This window comes from Lycium barbarum, chromosome 3 (assembly GCF_019175385.1).
Source record: "Lycium barbarum isolate Lr01 chromosome 3, ASM1917538v2, whole genome shotgun sequence".
Lineage (NCBI taxonomy): Eukaryota > Viridiplantae > Streptophyta > Magnoliopsida > Solanales > Solanaceae > Lycium > Lycium barbarum.
In genome coordinates, this window is record NC_083339.1 from 143,214,672 (window position 1) to 143,237,230 (window position 22,559).

The 22,559-nt window shown below is 37.0% G+C and overlaps 3 protein-coding genes and 1 pseudogene across 6 annotated transcripts; 2 read left to right on the plus strand and 2 right to left on the minus strand.

Moving 5' to 3' along the window:
• Positions 1–1,461: 1,461 nt before the first annotated feature.
• On the plus strand, positions 1,462–1,995 carry LOC132631510 (probable auxin efflux carrier component 1c). The gene has a single exon (XM_060347084.1). It carries the CDS (start codon positions 1,462–1,464, stop codon positions 1,993–1,995), a length of 534 nt encoding a protein of 177 aa, XP_060203067.1.
• A 69-nt stretch (positions 1,996–2,064) lies between these two features.
• Positions 2,065–5,036, minus strand: LOC132633225 (T-complex protein 1 subunit delta-like; annotated as a pseudogene).
• Positions 5,037–5,178: 142 nt separating this feature from the next.
• Positions 5,179–7,240, minus strand: LOC132633224 (T-complex protein 1 subunit delta). The gene has a single exon (XM_060349491.1). The coding sequence runs from the start codon at positions 7,079–7,081 to the stop codon at positions 5,462–5,464; it is 1,620 nt and encodes a 539-aa protein (XP_060205474.1). The 5' UTR covers positions 7,082–7,240; the 3' UTR covers positions 5,179–5,461.
• Positions 7,241–10,461: 3,221 nt separating this feature from the next.
• On the plus strand, positions 10,462–22,548 carry LOC132633227 (DExH-box ATP-dependent RNA helicase DExH3). 4 transcript variants are annotated; one of them, XM_060349493.1, is made up of 19 exons: positions 10,462–11,133; positions 12,186–12,340; positions 12,486–12,573; positions 12,671–12,913; positions 14,104–14,199; positions 14,596–14,784; positions 14,877–15,036; positions 15,129–15,259; positions 16,370–16,540; positions 16,612–16,884; positions 17,664–17,858; positions 18,021–18,224; positions 18,708–18,777; positions 18,881–19,029; positions 19,997–20,302; positions 20,587–20,646; positions 20,774–20,926; positions 21,108–21,218; positions 21,420–22,548. In XM_060349493.1, exons 1-19 carry the CDS (start codon positions 10,753–10,755, stop codon positions 21,888–21,890), a joined length of 3,606 nt encoding a protein of 1,201 aa, XP_060205476.1. In that variant the 5' UTR covers positions 10,462–10,752; the 3' UTR covers positions 21,891–22,548. The 4 variants fall into 4 exon arrangements, with proteins under 4 accessions (XP_060205476.1, XP_060205478.1, XP_060205477.1 ...); XM_060349495.1 differs by lacking the exon at positions 10,462–11,133 and adding an exon at positions 11,402–11,421; XM_060349494.1 differs by lacking the exon at positions 10,462–11,133 and adding an exon at positions 11,491–11,508.
• Positions 22,549–22,559: the final 11 nt, after the last annotated feature.

Here is a 22,559-nt window from a genome sequence, read left to right on the forward strand (position 1 = left end):
CCTTCCTTTCAACAATGAAAATTCTATGTTGAAGCTCCTTGAATTAGGTGGCTTGTACCTCCTGCTAATGTATGCTTTCAATTACCCCAGCTCATCTAACAAACTGTCACTTCAAAATTTTAGTGAAACAAGGTATAGAGAGAGCATAAGGGGTCTTCTTCATCTTAAACCGAACTAGGAATGGACAAACCAAACCGGCCCACCACAAAAACGCACCTTTAATTTCACCATAGCCTTGTTATTCCTTAGTTCCTGTTCTTGTCACAATACCCCATGAAGGCCTCAATCAGGACTTGAAGATTCACCATTACCAGAACATAAATAGAAGATATTTTATTACATTAATAAAGAACTTAACAGTGAGGGGGAAATACTGCTTTATATCTTTTTTTTTTTTTTTTTTTTTTTAATGACAAGGGAACCCGCAACCGCTACCTTTGGGTCCGCACAGATAAACCCTGTTCCTGTGCAATAGCCCGCAAACCACAACAGCTTTATATCATTTTCACATGCATGAGAAGGTTGTCTTGGCAAAAGCGCAAAAAGGCAAAACAAATAGAGGCAAACCTCTTTATAACAGAATTATTTTATTCGGATATCTTTTTTTATGCAAATGAAATATTATTATAGAAAACAAATAATAGGACATAATATGAAATATAGATTTCAAAGGAAATATGATCGTTATAGTGAAATATTGTTACAGAGAATGACGATTATAAAGAAATCTAACTCAAAAAAAAAAAAAAATCCATTAGATTTCTTTATAATCGTCATTCTCTATAACAATATTTCACTATAATCTAATGGTATTGCACTACTTTATTAATTTACAGAATGATAAAAGGGGATAAAAATAAACACTAGAGCAACAGACGTAGCCCATCAACAGCCCACGAGCCCAAAAGCCAAAAACAAGAAGAAAATGACTTTAAAAAAGAAGCTCCGGCAAACTAGTACTTATAGGGACACCACCTCCAACCAAAATGCTTTTTCTCTACACAACTCTGTGAACCATTGAAGATAGCGCCATATACCAACTTACCATACCAGATTATACCAATTTATAAGACCCCAATTTTTTCTCGTTCTTTCTTTCCAATCCAAACACAGCTCAAAACAAAGAGGAGACAACAAAGAGAGTAATAGGCAAAAAATATAATTAGAAAAATCCCCCTTTGCCTTGGAGACTGCAAGCTTGCTCACAACTCTCAAAGCTGTATTCTTTCTGTAATCTCTATTCTCTAATGCCAAAAAATATTGCTCCTTTCTGCAAAATCCCCACAACCCCATAAACCAAAACACATGCTCGCCTTCTTATTCCTCCATAACTTGGCTTATATTTACCAACCCCATATTTACCAACCCCACTTCCTCATTTCTACTAAACTTTCTTTTATTTCTCAACTTCTCTACCCTTGTATTTTTTCTTGATCTGGGTATTTCAAGAACTTAGTAGAGATGATAACTTTAGCTGATTTTTATCATGTTATGACTGTTGTTGTGCCACTTTATGTGGCTATGATATTAGCTTTTGGTTGTGTTAAATGGTGGAAAATTTTCTCACCAGACCAGTGTTCTGGAATTAACAGATTTGTAGCACTTTTTGCTGTTCCACTTTTGTCCTTCCATTTTATTGCTGTTAATAATCCATACAACATGAACTTAAGGTTCATTGCTGCTGACACTACGCAGAAACTTATTGTTCTTGGGGCTCTTGCTGTGTGTGCTAATTTAAGCAAAAGGGGTAGTTTAGAATGGAGTATAACACTCTTTTCTTTATCAACTCTTCCAAATACTTTAGTTATGGGTGTTCCTTTGTTAAAGGGAATGTATGGTGATTTCTCTGGGAGTTTGATGGTGCAAATAGTTGTGCTACAGTGTATTATTTGGTACACTTTGATGCTTTTTTGTTTTGAGTTTAGAGGTGCAAGAATGCTTATTTCTGAGCAAATTCCAGATACTGCTGGATCAAAACTGGACAGGCCTAGATAGTGCCTGAGAACATTAGTCAGAGCACACAAATGTAAAAGAGATAGCAAGCTCTCTTGGTGGCTCATAGGATAAGCAAAGTGCAAGAAGCACATCGTGTAGATAAAAGTTAAAACAGGAAGCACCATTAGTTATTAATTGGCACATAAATTGCTGGCAAAAACAAAATTCACCAACTAAAGAGTATCTGACAAAAATATTGATAAATGGATAGTGATCCACATGTTACATACTGCACCCTGTCAACCAATCCAAAGGCATATGAAGAAGAGCCTGCGCACTCAAAACTAAGAATTCAAGTGAGAAAACAAAACGAGTAAAAATTAGCTAAGCAAAAACGACAAATTGAAAATTTAGCATATAATCCGAAATAGAAAAGAACTAGAGGACCACTAATTCTTGAAGCACACAAGTCAAAAATCAAAGATATGACAAAACATTTCTAATTTTTTCAGCAACTTCACATGATGTAACTCTACATCACCGTAACAATGTCGTCAATCTTCAAAATCATCCGTACACATTCGGTAGCCAAGCTAATTGCACTTGTGCTCACCAGCAATGGCTGCACCACATTCTCCTCCAAAATGTTAGTGACCTGTCCCTTCCTCACGTTGAACCCTATGTTGATCTCGCCCTGTGCGTGCCTGTTCCTCAACTCAGTCACAATTGCAATTGGGTTCAAACCAGTATTCTCAGCCAAAGTATAGGTGACGACTTCGAGTGCTTCAACAAAAGACTTCACACAATACTCTTCCATCCCCTGTAGAACCTTTGCCCATGACCCAACTGCCTAGAAAGCTCAATCTCAGGTGCCCCACCACCTGCAATCAAAAGCGCCTCTTGTTCACCAAACACCTTACAACACCCAACGCATCATGCAAACTCCTCTCAGCCTCATCAAGAACCAACTGGTTCGACCCACGAACCAGCACCGAAGCAGTCCTACCCATGTCCTGAATCCTTGTGATCTTCACAATCTTTCTACCATCACCAAGAGATATCTCTTCAACCAAATCCGCAAACCCAAGTTTCTCTGCTCTGAAATGATCAATATTAGCAATAGGCAAACAATTCAAGGTCCTGGTAATGAACTCAATCTCATCCCTCTCAACATCTTTAATCAGCATAATCTTCGCCTTTAACAAATAATGCAGAGACAATTCAGTCACAGCATCCCTCAGAATACTCTTCTGAATCAACAATACATTACACCCCGTAGCCTTAATCTTCTTTAACATACCCAAAATGTAATTCCCCTCTTCTTTCAAAATCCTATTCATTTGAGTATAATCAGAAACCACAATCAGTTTTCGGCTATGTTACTCGGACTCTTCACTTTCGGTGCCGCACCCGTGTCGACACGACACGGGTGTGGGCGTGGGATCCTACCTGATCTGGTCAACCGATTTTGGATACTTTGACCAAAATCGACGTAAAAATTCCGGACAGATTCAATGATTTCTTTAATCAAAACTAAAGCTAAGGTGAAATTGAAAAAAATGGAATACCTTCTATATAAAAATTTCTCTCACTCCGTTTCCTTTTATCTCCTTTGTGGATTCTCCTCTTGATCAATATTCTTTCAATTTTTCCACATATAATTTAGGTTTTATAACTCTATTTTTAGATATTTGAATTTTAGCCGAATCCAGGCACCCGTATCCATAACTGGATCCGTATCCCCGAACCTTTAAATTTAGATCATGAAGGATCCGACATCTAGATCTGCACCCGTATCGGACTCTCCCGCACCCGAGTCCAAGTAACTTAGGTTTTCGGAGGCGAAATCTGAAACTGAATCGCACCAATCTTAGATTTCTCAACATGTGTAAGCCCACCCAAAGCATGACTTACCTTCTTATCAAAACCAAACCTTTAACCAACTTAGTATCATCAACAGTACCACCCAATTTCTTAACAATCTTAAGAGAGTACTACCTATGTAGACAAAGTAGCAACTCCCATATCTTACAAGCAGTGACAGGACTAGAGCAACGACTTACTTAATTACTCCTTAGGTCAGCCAATCGAGACAATCCAAAAAAACTCGCATTTCTTCTATTTGCTTTTTTCATTCATTGATCACCAAGAGGTCACAGCAAAACCAGTCCCTGGCTGCATGTCTATCCTTTTCTCTTCGCATCTGTATATAAGCTCCCATCTCCCCTGCCATTTGTCATGGCATTCTTAATCTCCTACCTAGACCCATGCCCCAACAAACAAGGTAGCCCCGACTTAGTGAACAGAAAAGGGCTTTCATTTTCACTCTTTTATTGGTCTTTGCCTTTTCCTTAAAAAGACATTTGACTTTTAATCGTCCATTCATGCAATTTAAAGATCATAGTTCGCTAACATTTTCTCTGCTTTAGGCATTAAAATGAAGGTGCAGTAATACTATTTCCCCAAGGACGAGGAAGAAAGAGAGGCAGGCATCTCAACCGACAAAAATCTGATATTACAATTAGCTTATATGATAAATTATAAAACCAAACCACTCTTCAGAAAAGAAGGATGATTAATTCAATCGTGTCGTAACCCAACCACAAAAGCCGATTCGGAGTCAACCCGATCCTATCACTTAATATAACGAACGACACTAGGCTCAAAGCAGTTTCAGGTAAAGTTGTTTATAGAACTGATCAGTAAAGAAAAATCAAAGCACCTCAGCATTAGTCTACTCTAAAGATGCTACAATTCTTGAGCTCAATTGGAAGTTGGAGAATCTGACACTAAACAGAGTCCTCCATTTCAAAACTTAATCGGAGGAAAAAATTGATAGGTCGCAGCTGACATCTCACACTTTTATGTTTTAATAACAAAGCAATATTAGGTGAGCTTACATCACCCTTACTATACCTCAACTGTCAGTTGCCACAGCACACATATCTATGTAAACTAACCGAGTAGACTTGCTTTTGTTCTTTCTCCAACTAAATCTTAGCATATAAAATATGTAATGTGCAACTAGATCTCAAAACTGGACCAGATCTAGGTAGTGCTTGAGAACATTTGTCAGCACACACCAATGTAAAAGGGATAGCAAGCTCCTCTTGGTGGGTCATAGGACAGCAAAGAGCAAGAAGCACATGGTACAGATAAACGTTAAAACATGAAGAACCATTTGATAACTAATTGGAACGCAAATTGTTGGACAGAAACAAAATTCACCAACTAAAGAGCATCTGACAAAAAATATCGATAAACGGATAGTGATTCACATGTTACATACTGCACCATGTCAACCAATCAAAATACATGAAAAAGAGTCTGCGCACTCTAAACTAAGCATTCAAGTGAGAAAAACCCAACGAGTAAAAGTTAGCTAAGCAAAAATGACAAATTGAAAATCCAGCATATAATCCGAAATAGAGAAGTACTAGAGGACCACTAATTCTTGAAGGACACAAGTCAAGAACCGAAGATATGACAAAACACTTCTATTCAGGCAATTTCACATGTCATCACTCTACCTCACTGTAACAATGTCGTCAATCTTCAAAATCATCCGTACACATTCGGTAGCCAAGCTAATTGCACTTGTGCTCACCAGCAATGGCTGCACCACATTCTCCTCCAAAATGTTAGTGATCTGTCCCTTCCTCACATTGATCCCTGTGTTGATCTCGCCCTGTGCGTGCCTGTTCCTCAACTCAGTCACTATTGCAATTGGGTTCAACCCAGCATTCTCAGCCAAAGTATAGGGAACGACTTCCAGTGCTTCAGCAAAAGACTTCACACAATACCCTTCCATCCCCTGTAGGACCTTTGCCCATGCACCCAACTGCCTAGAAAGCTCAATCTCAGGTGCCCCACCACCTGCAATCAAAAACCTCTTGTTCACCAAACACCTTACAACACACAACGCATCATGCAAACTCCTCTCAGCCTCATCAAGAACCAACTGGTTCGACCCACGAACCAGCACCGAAGTAGTCCTACCCATGTCCTGAATCCCTGTGATCTTCACAATCTTTCCACCATCCCCAAGAGATATCTCTTCAACCAAATCCGCAAACCCAAGTTTCTCTGCTCTGAAATGATCAATATTAGCAATAGGCAGACAATTCAACGTCTTAGTAATGAACTCAATCTCATCCCTCTCGACATCCTTAATCACCATAATCTTCGCCTTTGACAAATAATGCAGAGACAATTCAGTCACAGCATCCCTCAGAATACTCTTCTGAATCAACAATACATTACACCCCGTAGCCTTAATCTTCTTAATCATACCCAAAATGTAATTCCTCTCTTCTTTCAAAATCCTGTCCATTTGAGTATAATCAGAAACCACAATACTCTGCTCAATATCAGTTTTCGGAGGCGAAATCTGAAACTGAATGACACCAATCTTAGCTTTCTCAACACGGGTAAGCCCACCCGAAGCATGACTCACTTTCTTATCAAAAACCAAGCCTTTAACCAACTCAGTATCATCAACAGTACCACCCAATTTCTTAACAATCTTAATATCCCTCAAATCAACAATCTCAGGTTTCTCCGGGTCCACAACAGATAACACAGAATCAACAGCTAATGGAGCTAAAAGCGTGGAGTATTGCGAAACTACCTTACTGTTAAGCGCAGTGCTAGCCGATTTCACAAGCGAATCGCGATCCGTTAGCTCAACAGGCAATGCCATAGCAGTAAGCACTTCAACAGCCTTCATAGACGCCTTATGCAGCGAATCAGAAACAACAGTTGGGTGAATCCCAGCAGAAAGAAGAGACAAACACTGTTTCAACAACGCGCCGGCGATAACAACGACGGTTGTTGTTCCGTCACCGGCGACAACGTCTTGTGATTTGGATAGTTCAACGAGGAACTTAGCAGCAGGTTGAAGAACTTCCATTTTGTTAAGTATTGTTGCGCCGTCGTTAGTGATGATTACTTCGCCGTTTGCGGTTGAGATCATTTTGTCCATACCTTTAGGACCGAGACTTGTACGGACGGCGTTTGCGACGGCTTGTGCGGCGGCGATGTTCGCCATACGGATATCGTCTTTGCGCTTGTTGTCGACGAAGGTTTCGGTTTTGGATGACGTGGCGGCGGCGCGTGGTGCGGAGACTACTGCCGGCGATGCCATTTTGTTAGAAGGAAACCCTAGAGAGATTTGGGGATTGAGGTGATTTTGAGTGGAGTGGGAAAATGAGGAATGTGTTTTTGAAACCCTAGGGGAGCAGAGAGAAGAGAGCGTGCGTGAGTTATGGAGGAATTGAAATTTTGGAGGGTGCTTTTGGGCTTTTTTCAACTCTTCTACTAGAGGGTTCCTGATATTTATTTTCATTTTTCTATTTCTACCCTTGATTAATTTTTTTATTCTGTTTCGACCCCGATTTAAACCATGGATACATTTTTCACCCAAAAATCGACCCATGATACAACAGGTTGCTCTGTGTTTAAAAAAAAAAAAAAAAAAGGGCGCATCAGTTGCATGTATTTACGGCATTTCTTCACCGTAGTTAAGTGATTGTGATGAACATTCATATCGATTAATCATATGTAGACGATAGAGTTTATATAAATGCACTTACTAATATAAATGTATTAATTATGTGCGGTATTTTTCTTATAGGTTCAAGTGTTTGTGTAACCTTCTCTTATTTCCCGCCAGAAAAATATATTCGCGCTTCGCGCATCTATGAGAATATTATACGTGTATGAGCTATAAAAACAAACCTTATTTTGCTTCCCCATTTAATGGCTGTTGTTGGATCTCGATTAATTTGGATTCGCACAGCGTAAAATTCATTAAAAGGGAAAACACTCTCTATCAGAAATTTTTCCGTTCTAGCATGCAAACTCGAAATTTCTAGTTAAAGGTGAAAGATGCTATTCAATCCACCAAACCTGTCGATGACATAAGCAAAATTTAACAAACTACAAAGGCGAATAATCCTTATTTACTAAAGCCAACTCAAAATTTTCCTTAACTTGAATAAGTTATGTGACAATGACCGACTATGGAAAAGTTTGAAACCCATATCGTTTATGTTATTCCTTTTTCATTTTGCCAATAACTACAAAATTTAAATAGAAAATTTGACATAATGAAATCAAATGGTAAGGAAATTACACTTTTGCTTCGCTTTCTAGAGCACTGTAGCGCCACCACCATCAATATTTTCTTATTTTTGTTCCGCTTTGATGCCCATGAAGTTGCTTTTCGTTCTTTCTTGGAACTAAGTAAATATGGGAGAATGATAATTTCATCAAAAGAAGAGTAAAAATGTAGAGTTATATTTTACTTCATCTTCGTTTGAAATCTTTACTTCTTCTCTTCCTTGATGGTGTAAAAAAGTAAAACTTGCCTCATTGAATTTGCTTATGGTAAAGATTCGGTAGCTGCTTCCTCTCATCAAATCTTTTTTATACACCTATAAAAGGCGGACCTTTTCATATTCCAAACTCCGGAGGATACAAAACAAGTCTACGTATAGTGTTGTACCCCTTCAAATCCCATAATTAATTAATTTTAATTTTCACGTCTCCCTTTAAATTCCATAATTAAGTGGTAACTTCTTTTCTGTTTTCAAATTAATTGAAATAATATGTGCAGCCATTACTTCCAAAAGGATCAAGATAATTAGATATTTTTGTGCAAAATAAGAGGGGAAAAGAGCAAAAAAGTAAGAAAATAGATATATAAATATCTTGGTTTTAGAGATGTGCCACGTCATCTTCGCCAAGATCAACTTTATAGAATATATAGAGTCTTACCCTGAACCAACATTTCTGCATTATTTCAAGTAGTAAGCTCGAAGGCTTCAGACTCAACATAATAGGCGGCAATGATCTGTGAAAATCTGAAAAACCTGATGACTTTTATCAATAGTGTAACATGAAAAAATTGAGAACTGCAATATAAGTTTACACAGCAATAAATAATTTTTATATGAGTTAAACTTGAGAATAACAATGATCTATGAAAACCTTAAAAACTGGAGGACTCCTATCAACAACATAAAATGAAAAACTTGAGGATTGCAATTTAATATATTAATAAATAACTTTTCTTTGAGTTAAATTATATTCTGCAAATTACAAATTAATTTTATATTCATGCTTTATTAATAGGCTTATTAAAAGTTGATCAACATAATTGCGGAGAGATACATACTTCCTTAAGCAACATGCACATATACGTTGACTTCCTTCCCCTACTTCCGCTCTAAAAAAAGATCCATAGCCCGGAGACAACATCAATAATAATAAAATAAAAAAGTTAGATAAATAAATGAAAATTTAGAAAAATGCTTATATTTTTAAAGAAGAAAGAAGAACTCTACTGTCACCATGAAGTTTCTTCAAAAGCTAAAAGAGAAAGAAAGAGAAAAATTGCAATCATTTTCGAAAGAATTATTCATGCAATGAAGAAAACAAACCATTTGTTCTTTCTCGATGGCTATTGCACAGCAAAAGTATAAGATAGCAAAGCTCAAACATAATTTATTTGGATAGGAATACCATCTTGGTATAATTTTAAGGTGTTATAAACTTGCATATTAAATAATTGGGAGGTTATAAACATAAAGAGCTTGGCAGTTATGAATTTTACTATTACTAATATTAATTAAGAGCATAAGTTATGATGATGAATACGCAGAGGTGTGAGTTATGAAGATGCTTTTTTATTTTTACAATAAAATAAATGAGAAAAATAAGAGAAGAATTCAAAAAAATAAAAAAATAAAAATAGAATCCTTGGCTAAATCGAGGTGTCACATCACTCTTCTATTGCCTAGCTTTATAATATATATATTACCAAATAATATAGACAAGAATTTGTATAAAATTCAATTACTAAAAGTAATTAAGAGAAAAAAACGACATGTCTCGTTATTAATCTAAAACAATTCGAAATAAAAAAAATACAATGAAAATGAGGTAGAGCCTCAATGTCGTTGCTCTGTCACTCTAACTAGAACTAAAAAATTAGAATAACATGAGGTAAAGTACAAGTTGAATAGTTTTATTCTATCAAATTTTGTTTATAAATTCTGCACATCTTTTCGTTTCAAAGAACTATATTCATATGTTAGTACAAAAAGAAATTGTAAAGTTTATTATATACTAAGCTAAAGTACACAATAATAAAGAAACAAGCATATCATCCACTGAATCTTAAATATCCACTACTATTTTTCACAAAATATTCGATTATAAAAGTACTAAAATTGGATGACTTTAAAAATATTCTAACTTTAAAAAATCTTTGACAAATTTCTTTCTTACTATCACTTTAAAAACAATTGGAATATAACTCACTATTTATTTATTTATTTATGTGGTTTGAACTCTTTTAACTTATGAATTAAAAGTGGAGGGGACTTACCATTAACCACCCACCCTTCAAGTCATAATTTAAAGATTTTTTTTTTCCAATTCAGTATCCGATATCCGTATGAAGGCGATTAAATTTGAATTCCCGTCGCGTAGAGCCTATTCGCAAAAGCACTTCCTAATCAGAATTTTTTCATATATGGGATTTGGATACAAGACCTTTGATTAGGGAGTACTAGCTCATCCACCACACCCCTTTCAAAGATCCTTGTCATTTGAAAAATTAAACAAATCTCAAAACCCTAAACCCCTCATCAGCCAATTACAGAACACTGCTAAGCTTACTGCACGCTCTACGTTTCCTTTGTGTGACTATTATGCAAACACCTCGTCTCCATTCCTCATTTTCTTCTCCTTCCCTAAACCCTAACCACAAATGTTTCACTGAAATTAATCTTTAGGCATATCACCACCATGCCCATGCCCATGCCTTACACTAACCTTATTCAATTGAGGCTCAAGGCCACTCAATTTCTGGCCACCATGTCTTCCACCACTTGTCTCCAATTTTGTCCAAATCGTTTCCACTTTAATAAAACTAACACTTTCCCTCAATCCATAGTAGTACCTCACAAACGTTGCCTTCATGCAAGTGTTGGATTTTTTTGCTCAGCTAAAGGCTCTTCTTCTTCGTCGTCTGTTGTGTTGAGGCGGAAAAGACATGGTCGTCCTTCTTCTTCGTCATATTCTCCGTATTTATATCAGCAGAATTTAGGGTATGGGCGGTTTGCTTATGATGAGTATGAGTCTGAGTCCGACTCTGATAGAGAAATTGACTCCTCTAATAAGCAACTGGTGAGTCTACCACTTTCAATTAACATCCTTGGGGTTTTGCCGTTTCAATTTATTTGTCTTACTTTAACTTGACACGGAGTTTAAGAAACTAAAAAATAACTTTCGAATCATGTGATCTTAAACTAAAAAAGAGTTGCCAAATTAGGAAAGAGGCATTCTTTTTTAAACAAACTAAAAAGGGAAGTAAGACAAACGAATTGAGAAAAGGGAAGTATTTCATCTAATTCACTAGTTTATTGGATTGTGGGATAGTAAAAATTCTATCTTGTTGTTTAAAATGGCTACTCTGTAAGTGTCTTTGGTCCGAACGTTTGGATTTTACGGTAGTAAAAATTCTATCGTGGTGCTCACTTTTGTAGTTTATTGGATTGGATGGTAATAAAAAAATATATCTTGCTGTTTAAAACGGCTACTCTATAATGTTTCTTTGGTCCGAACATTTGGATTTGTTCATTTTTGTAGTTTATTGGATTGTACGGTAGTAAAAAATATGTCTTGTTGATTAAAATGGCTACTGTATAAGTGTCTTTGGTCTGAATACTTCAAATTCTGTTACTTTTCTTGGCATTGTTTTAAATTCAACCATTTCCGTTTACATTTTTGGCCATAAATCTTTTTGCCTTTTTTTTCTCTCTGTAATCTTATCAGACTGGGCAGTTATTTTTTAGTTACCCCCTCGGTCCCAAACTAGTTCTCATGTTTTGCTTTTTGTGAGTCAAACTATGTAAACTTGACCAACATTTTAAAATATGTATGTTTATCAAATTGACATGAGAAAATTTGCAACTTGTAGTACTTGTCCTATAGTTTTTGAATATCTAAATTTTAATTGTGAAATATTGAGTTGTTCTAATCTAATTTAGCTTCGAAAATCAGTCAAATTGACTTTCGAGAAGCGAAACATGACGACTAATATGGGTTGGAGGGAGTAGCAATTGTCTTCTTGTGTGCGTTTAAATTTAAAAACTCATCTCTTTTTTTTCCTCTTTTCAAAAAGGAAAAAAAAAAAAAACTTATCCCTTTCTCTCACTTTCATGTGTTATCAACTCTAGGGTGAGTCAACCCTTCATAACATTGAAGAATGGAGGTGGAAGCTAAGCATGCTAATGCGAAAAAAAGATGACCAAGAGGTCGTCTCACGGGACAAAAAGGACCGCCGTGATTTTGAGCATATATCAGCTCTGGCAACTAGAATGGGTTTACACTGGTATATCAAATTTCCTTAGCATTTACTTTCGTTTCTCCATATGGTTAGTCAGAAAGAAGGATGTTCAATTCATTTTGTGTTCACTTTGTTGTGAGTTTCTTTAATTCTAATATATATATATATATATATATATATATTGATGCAGCCGCCAGTATGAAAAAGTAGTTGTGTGTAGCAAAGACCCATTGCCAAATTATAGGCCAGATTTGGATGTTAAGCGGCCACAGAGAGAGGTAGGTTAACATGAAGCTTTTGTCAGGCTGTCTGTTCCTTATGCTTCATTCTTTTTTCAGTGCATTTTTCAATTAATGCATCTTCGTTGATATTTAGGTAGTGTTGCCTTACGGATTGCAAAGTAGGGTAGGTGATCTTCTTGAAGCACATCTTTCTAAAAAGTCAGTAAACCAGGAAAATGTTGCACAAAATGCTTCTTTGAGAGGAAGCAAAGACAGCAATTCTCCCAATGATAAAGGGCTTTATGACAATGAGAAGCCATTTGCACGAAATGTTGTTGCGGAGAGAATTCTCATGCGAAGGAGCTTGTTGATGCGTAATAAACAAGAAGATTGGCAGGTTATATTCTATCTTTTGCCAGATTGTTGCAACTAACACTTTTTTCATTTTCTGGACTTTTGTTTGTTTGATGGTGTACAATTGTTAGCTGTATGTTGTTCAGACCTCATTTCTCCTCTATTAGCTGGGCCATGTTAGGCTTCTGCCTTCTTCTCTCTTTTCAAAATGTTTTGGATCTTACAACCTTGAAAAACTTGGTCACTGTTAACATAAAGAATGTCTAGTGGCGTGACACTTGAACAGAGCCCAGTGAGGCCTCAAGAGGTAAATGGAATTTATTAAGAGGGCATAAAGTAAGTAAACTGTATTTCAGGAAAGTTGGCCTTCTATTGTAATTCAGCTGCATTCCAGAACTTTCCACATTTTATCTTTCACTACCATTTCTCAAGTATTACACATTAGTGCTCCTTGGAGGTTGAATTACTCTAAAGAGTCAAAACTATCTTGACCCATTTAAAATGGCAGAGTGGTCCTGTTCTACCAGGGCTGCTTTAACATTATAGCATTTACCTTCCATGGTCTTTTGCAATTGCACCCTTTACACATGTTTATGGTACTCATTCTGAATCATGTATTTGGAGTGGGAAGTTCAAGAGATCTAATGACTATTGTTGTATTCCATGCATGTGGACTTCATAAATATATCCCATTCTGGTCGAGATCTACCTGTTTTAAGCATCCTCCATGCTCAATGTGCTTCCCTGTCTTCTATCCTTTCTTTGTTCGTTCTTGCAAGTTGCAAATAAAAACGAAATGCACAATAACTTTTATCACAAAAGAAAAGAATAAAAAAAAGGAAAAGCAGAAAAAGACGAAATGCATAATAACCAAACCATGAACAACTATTGTAGCAAATTTTGTACTGTAAAGTTAGTGCATGAGAGAATGGATGGTCGATATGTTTTCTTCTTAAACTAGAACAAATTAATTAATTAAGGTCACGTTATATTTGACAGGTAATTTTACTTTTGTCTTTGTTAAAGGTTTTAGAAGTTTATTCTTAGTTATTAGACTGTAAAGTTGGTTTAGACTACCAAGGGATACTTGATCTGAAGTTCTCAGTAATTTACATGTAGAATTTTTGTAAAATGTAACTATTAAGTTGTCTCTTGAATGCGTACTGCAATGATACAATTCATCTTTGTGCACTATCCTAAATATCAGATTTGACAACAGCCATCTTTCTGTAGGGATCTCCAGAAGGCCAGAAGATGCGAGAACTTCGAAGAAATCTCCCTGCGTATAAAGAGAGAGAGGCATTGCTTAGAGCCATTTCTGAGAATCAGGTTATCTGCAGTTCTGTCAAATTATTCACTTGTATGGCTTTGCTGATGCTGTATATTTAGGTTGAATAATAGTAGGCCTCCCTTTCAAGGCTTCTTATTTTACTTGATTTTAATCTTCCACTTTCAATTTTGATTGACCAATGAATCAATCACAATGTTGCACAATTTTGGTTGCTTTATGTGGACATTGTAGTATGGTGAAAATACCACATCAAGAAGTTCTGATATGGCTCTAACCTGCATATCTGATAGTCCATTGTTTTAATATCAATTAGAGTGAAAGAGTGGTACTTATATGTTGGAATACTTTAACCGGATTGACACTTGCTTTCCTAGAATTAGGCTCGGCATAATGGTTCATGTGAAGAATTGTCCTGACCGAAATTAGTTGTGCAGGTGGTAGTCGTGTCTGGGGAAACTGGATGCGGTAAGACTACCCAATTGCCTCAGTACATTTTAGAAGCTGAGATAGAAGCTGCTCGTGGAGCTACTTGCAATATTATTTGTACTCAACCAAGGAGAATATCTGCTATGTCTGTGGCTGAAAGAGTTGCTGCTGAGCGTGGGGAGAATCTGGGAGAATCTGTGAGTTTTTGGCTTTTGCTATATCTGCTATATGTGTTGCATTGGGTATATAAAATGGTAATTTTCTGGTTATGTTCTCCAATTTTTTTTAGGTGGGCTATAAGGTTCGGCTCGAGGGCATGAGAGGAAGGGATACCCGCCTCTTATTTTGCACCACTGGCATTCTTCTGAGGAGATTACTGCTTGATAGAAAGTTGGAAGGTGTCACTCACGTTATTGTAGACGAGATTCATGAACGCGGAATGAATGAAGGTATCTGCCCACCTGGCAATGTTGCTTTTATTCTTTTAAAATTTTAAACTCTTGTACTCCAATTTGCTTACTATAGTTGTCTTCCCTTTCAGATTTCCTTTTAATTGTCCTTAAAGATCTCCTTCTCCGTCGACCTGAATTGAGGCTGATTCTGATGAGTGCTACTCTTAATGCTGAGCTCTTCTCTTCCTATTTTGGCGGTGCTCCAATGATCCATATTCCTGTAAGTTGAAGGTTTAAAACGTTGTCTGTCATGATGCAGGCTTCAGTCATGTGATACCCATCCTGATGCCCTCCTTTGCGACCAGAAAAAGAATAAAATATATATTGAGAGAAAATAGGAACATTCATAGAAGTGGTTTTCTAGGAGACTTTTGTAGACGGTATTTAAACAATTTTATGCATGTTTGAAGTTTCTTTTAAATGCATGCAAATCAGATATTTGTATGTGATGATATCACACAAACATTCTATGCTATAGGAAGATACCTGCCATACTGAAAGACAAATTTTATAGAACAGATTTGAGACCAGCAATTTTACATAGGGTTAAGTATTGGGCCTTAAAGGCTCAATACATGTATAATATGAGAGTTTTATTTCGAATAGATGTGCGGTCATATGCAAATGGTCAAGAGTAGGAATGATCACTAGCAACAGAGCATGCATGTAGCACACATGGAGTATAAAATGACAAAAAGTTGCTTAAGATTGTTTGCTATGTTCTAAGTAGATATCCAGATGCACTAACTGTTGTTGCGACAACATGATATGTGGTTAAAAAAAAAGGAAAAAAGATGAGGTAGACCTAAAATTTATAGAAGGAAGTTGTATTCTGAAACTTAGAATCCTTTGGAATCAATGTAGGCTTAACTAAAAATGTAACATAACGGAAATAAAGGATTTATATATGAGAACGGCCTGTATATAGTAGAAATACATTTAAACCGACTTGGTGTTTGGTAAAATTGTTTTGACTTGCCAAAAGAAAAAAAAGAATAGAGTGGAAAAAGAAGAGTTATAAAGCTGACTTCAACCAATTTGGACTGCAGCGTAGTTGGTTGGTTGGTTGATTTTTAAAACAAAATGAAATGGAGAAGATGCACTCAGTTTTCACTTTTCACATATAAAATCCTTTTATTACGATCATCCATGTTAATATCCATGATTTAATTTAGGCTTTTACACTTCAGCAATACCACAGAATCTTTTGTATTTGCGTTGCCAAAGGATTATGACACAAGCTTCGTATTGAGCTGCTGTAGAGTTCCTGAAAACTAGAACTGGATGCTTTCATTTTTGGGGGACTAATCTCTCTCTTCGTTCTCATCAGGGTTTTACTTATCCAGTCCGAAGTCATTTTCTGGAAAATATCCTGGAAATGACTAGATACCGTTTAACTCCATATAATCAAATTGATAATTATGGTCAAGACAAGATGTGGAAAATGCAGAAACAGCAGACTATTAAGAAGAGGAAGACCCAAATTGCTTCAGATGTTGAGGTATGGAATCTGTATGCTGTTTATGGGCTCTGTATGATAGTTTTTTGTTTGACACTTGAGCTTTGAAACAGGAAGCGCTAGAAGCAGCTGATTTTGGGCAGTATAATCCTCTGACTCGGGATTCACTATCCTGTTGGAATCCTGATTCAATTGGTTTCAACCTCATTGAGAATGTGCTTTGTCACATATGTAGAAACGAAAGGCCTGGTGCTGTGTTGGTTTTTATGACTGGTTGGGATGACATTAATGCTGTGAAGGACCAGCTGCATGCTCATCCACTGTTGGGGGATCCAAGCAGAGTTTTGCTGCTTGCATGCCATGGTTCCATGGCCAGTGCGGAGCAGGTATTGCCAAGTTGGAGTGTTGATTTGTTTTTTGATTGTTAGGAAGTGTTATGCTCTTTTCCCATAGTTGTCGTTTTTATATTCATTTAGCTTCCATAGAAAATCAGTATTTTAGAACATCATATATGGCTTTATGGAGGAATTTCGGTTATTCAAAAGCAGAACGACCATACCAATTCTGTGATCTGTTAGGCCCTTCCAGTATCTCTGAAAAGCCAATGCTAACTTTTTTGGATTTAAAGGTGAGGTATCTTTGTCCTATTGATGTAAGAAATATTGAGATTTTGAGGAGCTCGTCTCTTTTATATTGTTTTAGTGGTTATCAAGGAATTTTCTTTTGAATAGTGGATGATCTTTTTCTTTCGTATCTTTTGTTATGAATTATTTAATGAATTCTCTTTCTTTTGTTTGAGGGCTGTAGAATGAATTAGTGTGTATTCTCATGGTATCTCTGTTAAATGTGTTTTGTGTTTGATCCTAGTACAGAAGACATGTTTTGATGACAAAAATCATCAACTAACAATTATCATGGAACTAATTAGGCGCCAATAGGTTCTTTCTTACCTTCCAACTTAAGTTCATTTGAAATAATCCTGAGGACTAGAGATGTCAATTGAGTTTGAGTTTCATCCTTCCTCGATTGGGAGCTTTAAAATCTAGTCGAAATCATTAGTTTATGGTTAAGTACTAATTTTTATAACTTAAATACTTTTGCTATTCCCGTAATTTACATATTGTTGTACCCTCTTAACTTTGGATCTCTGTTCGCTTGCAAACAGAAATTGATTTTTGAGAAGCCAGAAGATGGAATCAGGAAAATTGTGTTAGCTACCAACATGGCTGAAACAAGTATCACCATAAATGACGTGGTTTTTGTGGTCGACTGTGGAAAGGCAAAAGAGACATCTTATGATGCAATCAACAACACTCCATGTTTGCTTCCTTCTTGGATTTCAAAAGCTTCTGCTCGACAAGTAAGACAGATATGATCTACCTGCTTCAACCTTTGCAATATTTAAAATGATTATATAATTCGGGGAATAGGTCCTCCGGCCCCCAGCTTTTTAGTGTTTTTGAGCTATTTAGTAACTGCTGTGGAATCGACATCATAAGTGAATGTCCTTTTAACTTTGCAGAGAAAAGGAAGAGCTGGCCGTGTTCAATCTGGGGAGTGTTATCATCTCTATCCTAGATGTGTATTTGAAGCTTTTGCAGATTATCAACTGCCAGAGCTTCTGAGAACACCTTTACAGTCCCTATGTCTACAGATTAAAAGCTTACAACTTGGAAGTATTTCAGACTTTCTATCCAAGGCAATTCAGTCACCAGAACCACTATCTGTAAGTTGGGACCGACTTTTTCACCTAGTTTCTTGAATTGTGTTGTGGTTTGTGAGAGTGAAAGTAGAGAACGAGGGTAAGTAAAATGGAGGGAAATGGTTTAGATCGTCTGGGGAGGGAAATAATCAGGAGGGATGTCAAAAGCAATGAACTTGCAAACGCTTCATTCCAAAATTTTCAATGGGTAGTGACACCGAACAACCTAATATGCACATATGGCATCATGTCTAAGTGTTTAGACTGGTAAACCACTGAACTCTCTTAATTTCCACATTCTGCTCATGAAAACGCGGGTAAATGTATGAGCATCCTATAAGGTGAAGAATACGTATCATCTGCCTTTCACCAGACCTGGATTTAAGTTGTCTAGTATACTTCTTCGTTTGACAATTCTGGCTCCCTGGCTTTATGTTTAATGGACATATATCTTGTTTGCTTTGTGGTTAATTTGATTCTCATGTAATTGCGATTATTGTTTTGCAGGTTCAAAATGCTATTGAGTATTTGAAGACAATAGGGGCTTTAGATGAAAATGAAAATCTGACAGTACTTGGTAAAAGCACAGCTGAATTTTATAAATCATCCAGCATTTTCTCCATAGGCTTCTTCACCGTTATTTTGGGAAAAGAAAACTTGACTTCTGGATTTTCCTGTAGGACACAACTTATCAATGCTTCCAGTTGAGCCAAAACTGGGGAAAATGATAATATTAGGTGCAGTATTCAACTGCCTGGATCCAGTTCTTACAGTTGTTGCTGGTTTAAGTGCTAGAGACCCATTTTTAATGCCATTTGACAAAAAGGATGTAAGTTAATATTCTCTGATTTTATGGATGAAGATGACTAATCTTACCATCTTCTTGTTTCTTAGAGTGACTCAAATAAGTTAGATATGTTCTTGTTTTGTCTTTTTCTTACAGTGATACATGCATGTCTTTCTTTCTTTAAGGAATCTCTGTGCATTGTCTTAATGAGCAACAGATTTAATATGTTTTATGTGCATGCATCCCGAAAGTTGCTCTGTAAACATATCCTTTTATTTTTGGCAGGTTTTTAGTTGCATTTGTTCCAAGTTAGTTTTGGGGACTGTAAAATGTAAATTTACTCCCTCCATTTACAGCATTAGTGCAAGGGAATAGTGGTCTGTCACTCTAGAACTGGCTTATGCCAACATTTCCCAGTTGGTTTTGAGGACTGTAGAATGAGATGGACTTATTTTCTTTAACAGCGCTAGTGCTAGGATTGAGGGTCTTTGCTACTGAAATACTTGGATCATGCTAACATTTTATTCTGTGTACAAGTTTTTGAATGTGCAAAATATGAAACATTTAGCTGACATTCACAGTTTTACCTTATTATATTTGGAAAACAAGGGTTGGTGCTGAATTCTAGCCGGGAAATTTAAACAATATTTTAGAAGAGAACGGTAGAGCTTGTGAAGAAGAAATAGAGGTCCTGACCTATCTTGAACTGGGTGTGGGGAGTGTGCTTTTACTAATGTGAATTTTGGTAGTTTTATTGAGTTATCAGCAGTAGACTGGGGAATTGCCACAAGTCCTGTGGATTTTTGAGTAGAAAACTATTTCAGTTGCGTGAATCTTTATATTGTCCTAAACTTGCTAAAGTGTACTGCTAACCTTTGCACCTCCTTTATCCTAGTGCTTGGGAACAATGTTTGAACTGAGATCTATTTTCCCATATGTTGAACCTCTTTGATTAGCCATTGGTCACCCTATATTCTGGGTTGCTGTATTGAATTATCACTTCTTGCAGCTTGCTGAGTCTGCCAAAGCCCAGTTTTCTGCTCGTGACTTCAGTGATCATCTTGCTCTTGTTCGAGCTTATGAAGGCTGGAAAGATGCTGAAAGGCAGCAATCTGGTCATGAGTACTGTTGGAGAAATTTCCTTTCTGCGCAAACTCTCAGAGCGATGGACTCCCTCCGCAAGCAATTTTTGCATTTGCTTAAGGACATCGGTTTAGTTGATAGCTTTCAGAGTTGTAATGCCTGGAGTAATGATCAAAATCTGGTTCGAGCGATTATATGTGGTGGGTTATTCCCTGGCATATGCTCTGTTGTGGTGAGTTATGCTCTTTTGATTAACAATCCTTCTCTCTTTGAGGTTAGCACTTCATCTGGTATTTACATGAAATGAAAGTTGGCTGGTACATGATACTGATTGCTAAACTCTTCTGCTCTCTCACTGCATACATGTTTGCACTTCCATCTTAGATTATTTCATCAATAAAAAGGTTAGTGTTGAGCTAGGTCAGACTGGTTTTCCTATGCATTTTTATCAAAATCTCATGGCAATCCCTCCTTCCTGTATCTATGCATGCTAATTGAGCATATTTGGATTGACAGAACAAGGAGAAGTCAATCTCACTGAAAACAATGGAGGATGGTGGAGTCCTTTTGTACTCTGTAAGCTTCATAGTATAATTAGTGTCATTTAAATTTTTTAGTGTCATTTAAATTTTTACACGTGCCATGTAATTTTTTGACGAAAGTTTTCCATTCTTTTAATGGTGCTTTTCCTTTTTCTGCATAGAACTCTGTCAATGCCCAAGAACCTAGGATTCCATACCCATGGCTTGTCTTCAACGAAAAAGTTAAAGTGAATTCAGTATTCCTGCGAGATTCTACAGCTGTATCTGATTCTGTGGTACTCTTATTTGGCGGAAGCATTTTTGGAAAAGCTCTAGTAAGTTCTTCTTTCATCTGACTCTACCTACCCCAACCTCCAGCTCCCCTGCCCGCAGGGACAAGGTTGATTTCTTTGTTGTTTTGCAGAGTTCCCGCTGTCATGTTCTTGAATCCTCCATGATTATCTGTACAATTTACTATTTGGTGTTCCCTTAAAACTCCCTCTTTTCATTTGTTAGGATGGACACTTGATGATGCTTGGAGGATACTTGGAGTTTTTCATGAGCCCCTCACTGGCAAATACTTATGTAAGCTTGAAGAGGGAGCTTAATGAACTTGTCCATAAGAAAGTATGTATATCTTTCCATCTTTGTTTGTGCTATCATCCATTTGAGTTTTCCATAGTTGACATTTCTGTAGTGTTGCTCCTTGTCAACTGTGTGAGTGGATGATATTGTTTGTAACTATCCGAATGCATTCTTCGGAAAGAATGGTACAAGGGATGCATATGACAAATTCTTCTCTCTCCTGATGTTTGCTTTTTCTGGCAGCTCTCGGACCGTAATTTTGATATAGGCAGTCATGGTGAGCTATTAGAAGCTGTTAGATTACTGGTGTCGGAGGATCAATGTGAAGGTAAATTTGTTTTTGGTCGTAAACCAACCCCAAAGAAGTCTGCAAAGGAGTTACAGAAAACCATCATTCCAACGAAGGGCAGTGGTGGTGAAAATCCGAAGTCTCATCTCCAGACGTTGCTTCTTCGGGCTGGCCACCAATCACCCAATTACAAGACAACACAACTAAAAAATAATAAGTTCCGCTCCACTGTAATATTCAATGGGTTGAATTTTGCTGGCCAGCCTAGCAGTAGTAAGAAGGAAGCTGAAAAAGATGCAGCTGCTGAAGCTCTGCAGTGGTTGACTGGTGAGACCCAATCGTCTTCTAAAGCTGTTGAACATATGTCAGCACTTTTGAAGAAAAGCAAGAGTAAGAAACAACTTCATAGTACAAAATGGAGGTAATTGTCTGCATAAGTTAGGGTCACTAACCTGACAGTCCCGCGGATGAAGAGGTTCTTGCGGGCATTATTTTTCTTGGTTGAACAAGGATAAGTTATTTTTGGCAAAGAAGATGCAGCTTGAAGGTTGTATATAATCAGTCTTATTGGGCCTTCATTTTTTAAGCGGGCTGCAGATAATCTTGAGGGAGCTACTGTATTTGAGTATAGGCATTGTGGGACGAATTAATCAATGCGGCATCTTCCTATTTGGTGACTTTTGGTTAAAGTTCACTACATGATGTCTTGTTCTCATAGCATTCCTGCCACAAAGGCTAGTCAAATTCTCAAGTAAGAGTTTGGCCTAGTTGATCAATCCTTTCGCCGAGAAGTGGAAGGCCACCTAGTTTGGATGCGCAGATGTGCAATGACCTACGGTCAGCTCAGGCTCGGATTACAGAAGGTACACAGTAATATTTATACCTTGTATGAATCTGATTCTAATTCATTATTACTTATGAGAAAGGATCTGTAGGAGGAAAATAGAGTTGTACACCAAATACAAAGTTGTATTACGGACACTCGTGAATGATCGTGATCATGATATATAGACTTCTATGTCTAAGAATGTATTTGCCTTCTACTCACAATGATTACATATAAATGGTGCGTTTCCGGTTTCACTGTGATTTTC

Coding starts and splice junctions, on each gene's coding strand:
- LOC132633224 (XM_060349491.1), bottom strand. CDS start 7,081: ATGGCATCGCCGGCAGTAGTCTCCGCACCACGCGCCGCCGCCACGTCA.
- LOC132633227 (XM_060349493.1), top strand. CDS start 10,753: ATGCCCATGCCCATGCCTTACACTAACCTTATTCAATTGAGGCTCAAG. Junction 12,341..12,485: donor ACTAGAATGGGTTTACACTG/GTATATCAAATT, acceptor ATATTGATGCAG/CCGCCAGTATGAAAAAGTAG. Junction 20,303..20,586: donor CTGGCATATGCTCTGTTGTG/GTGAGTTATGCT, acceptor TTGGATTGACAG/AACAAGGAGAAGTCAATCTC.
- LOC132631510 (XM_060347084.1), top strand. CDS start 1,462: ATGATAACTTTAGCTGATTTTTATCATGTTATGACTGTTGTTGTGCCA.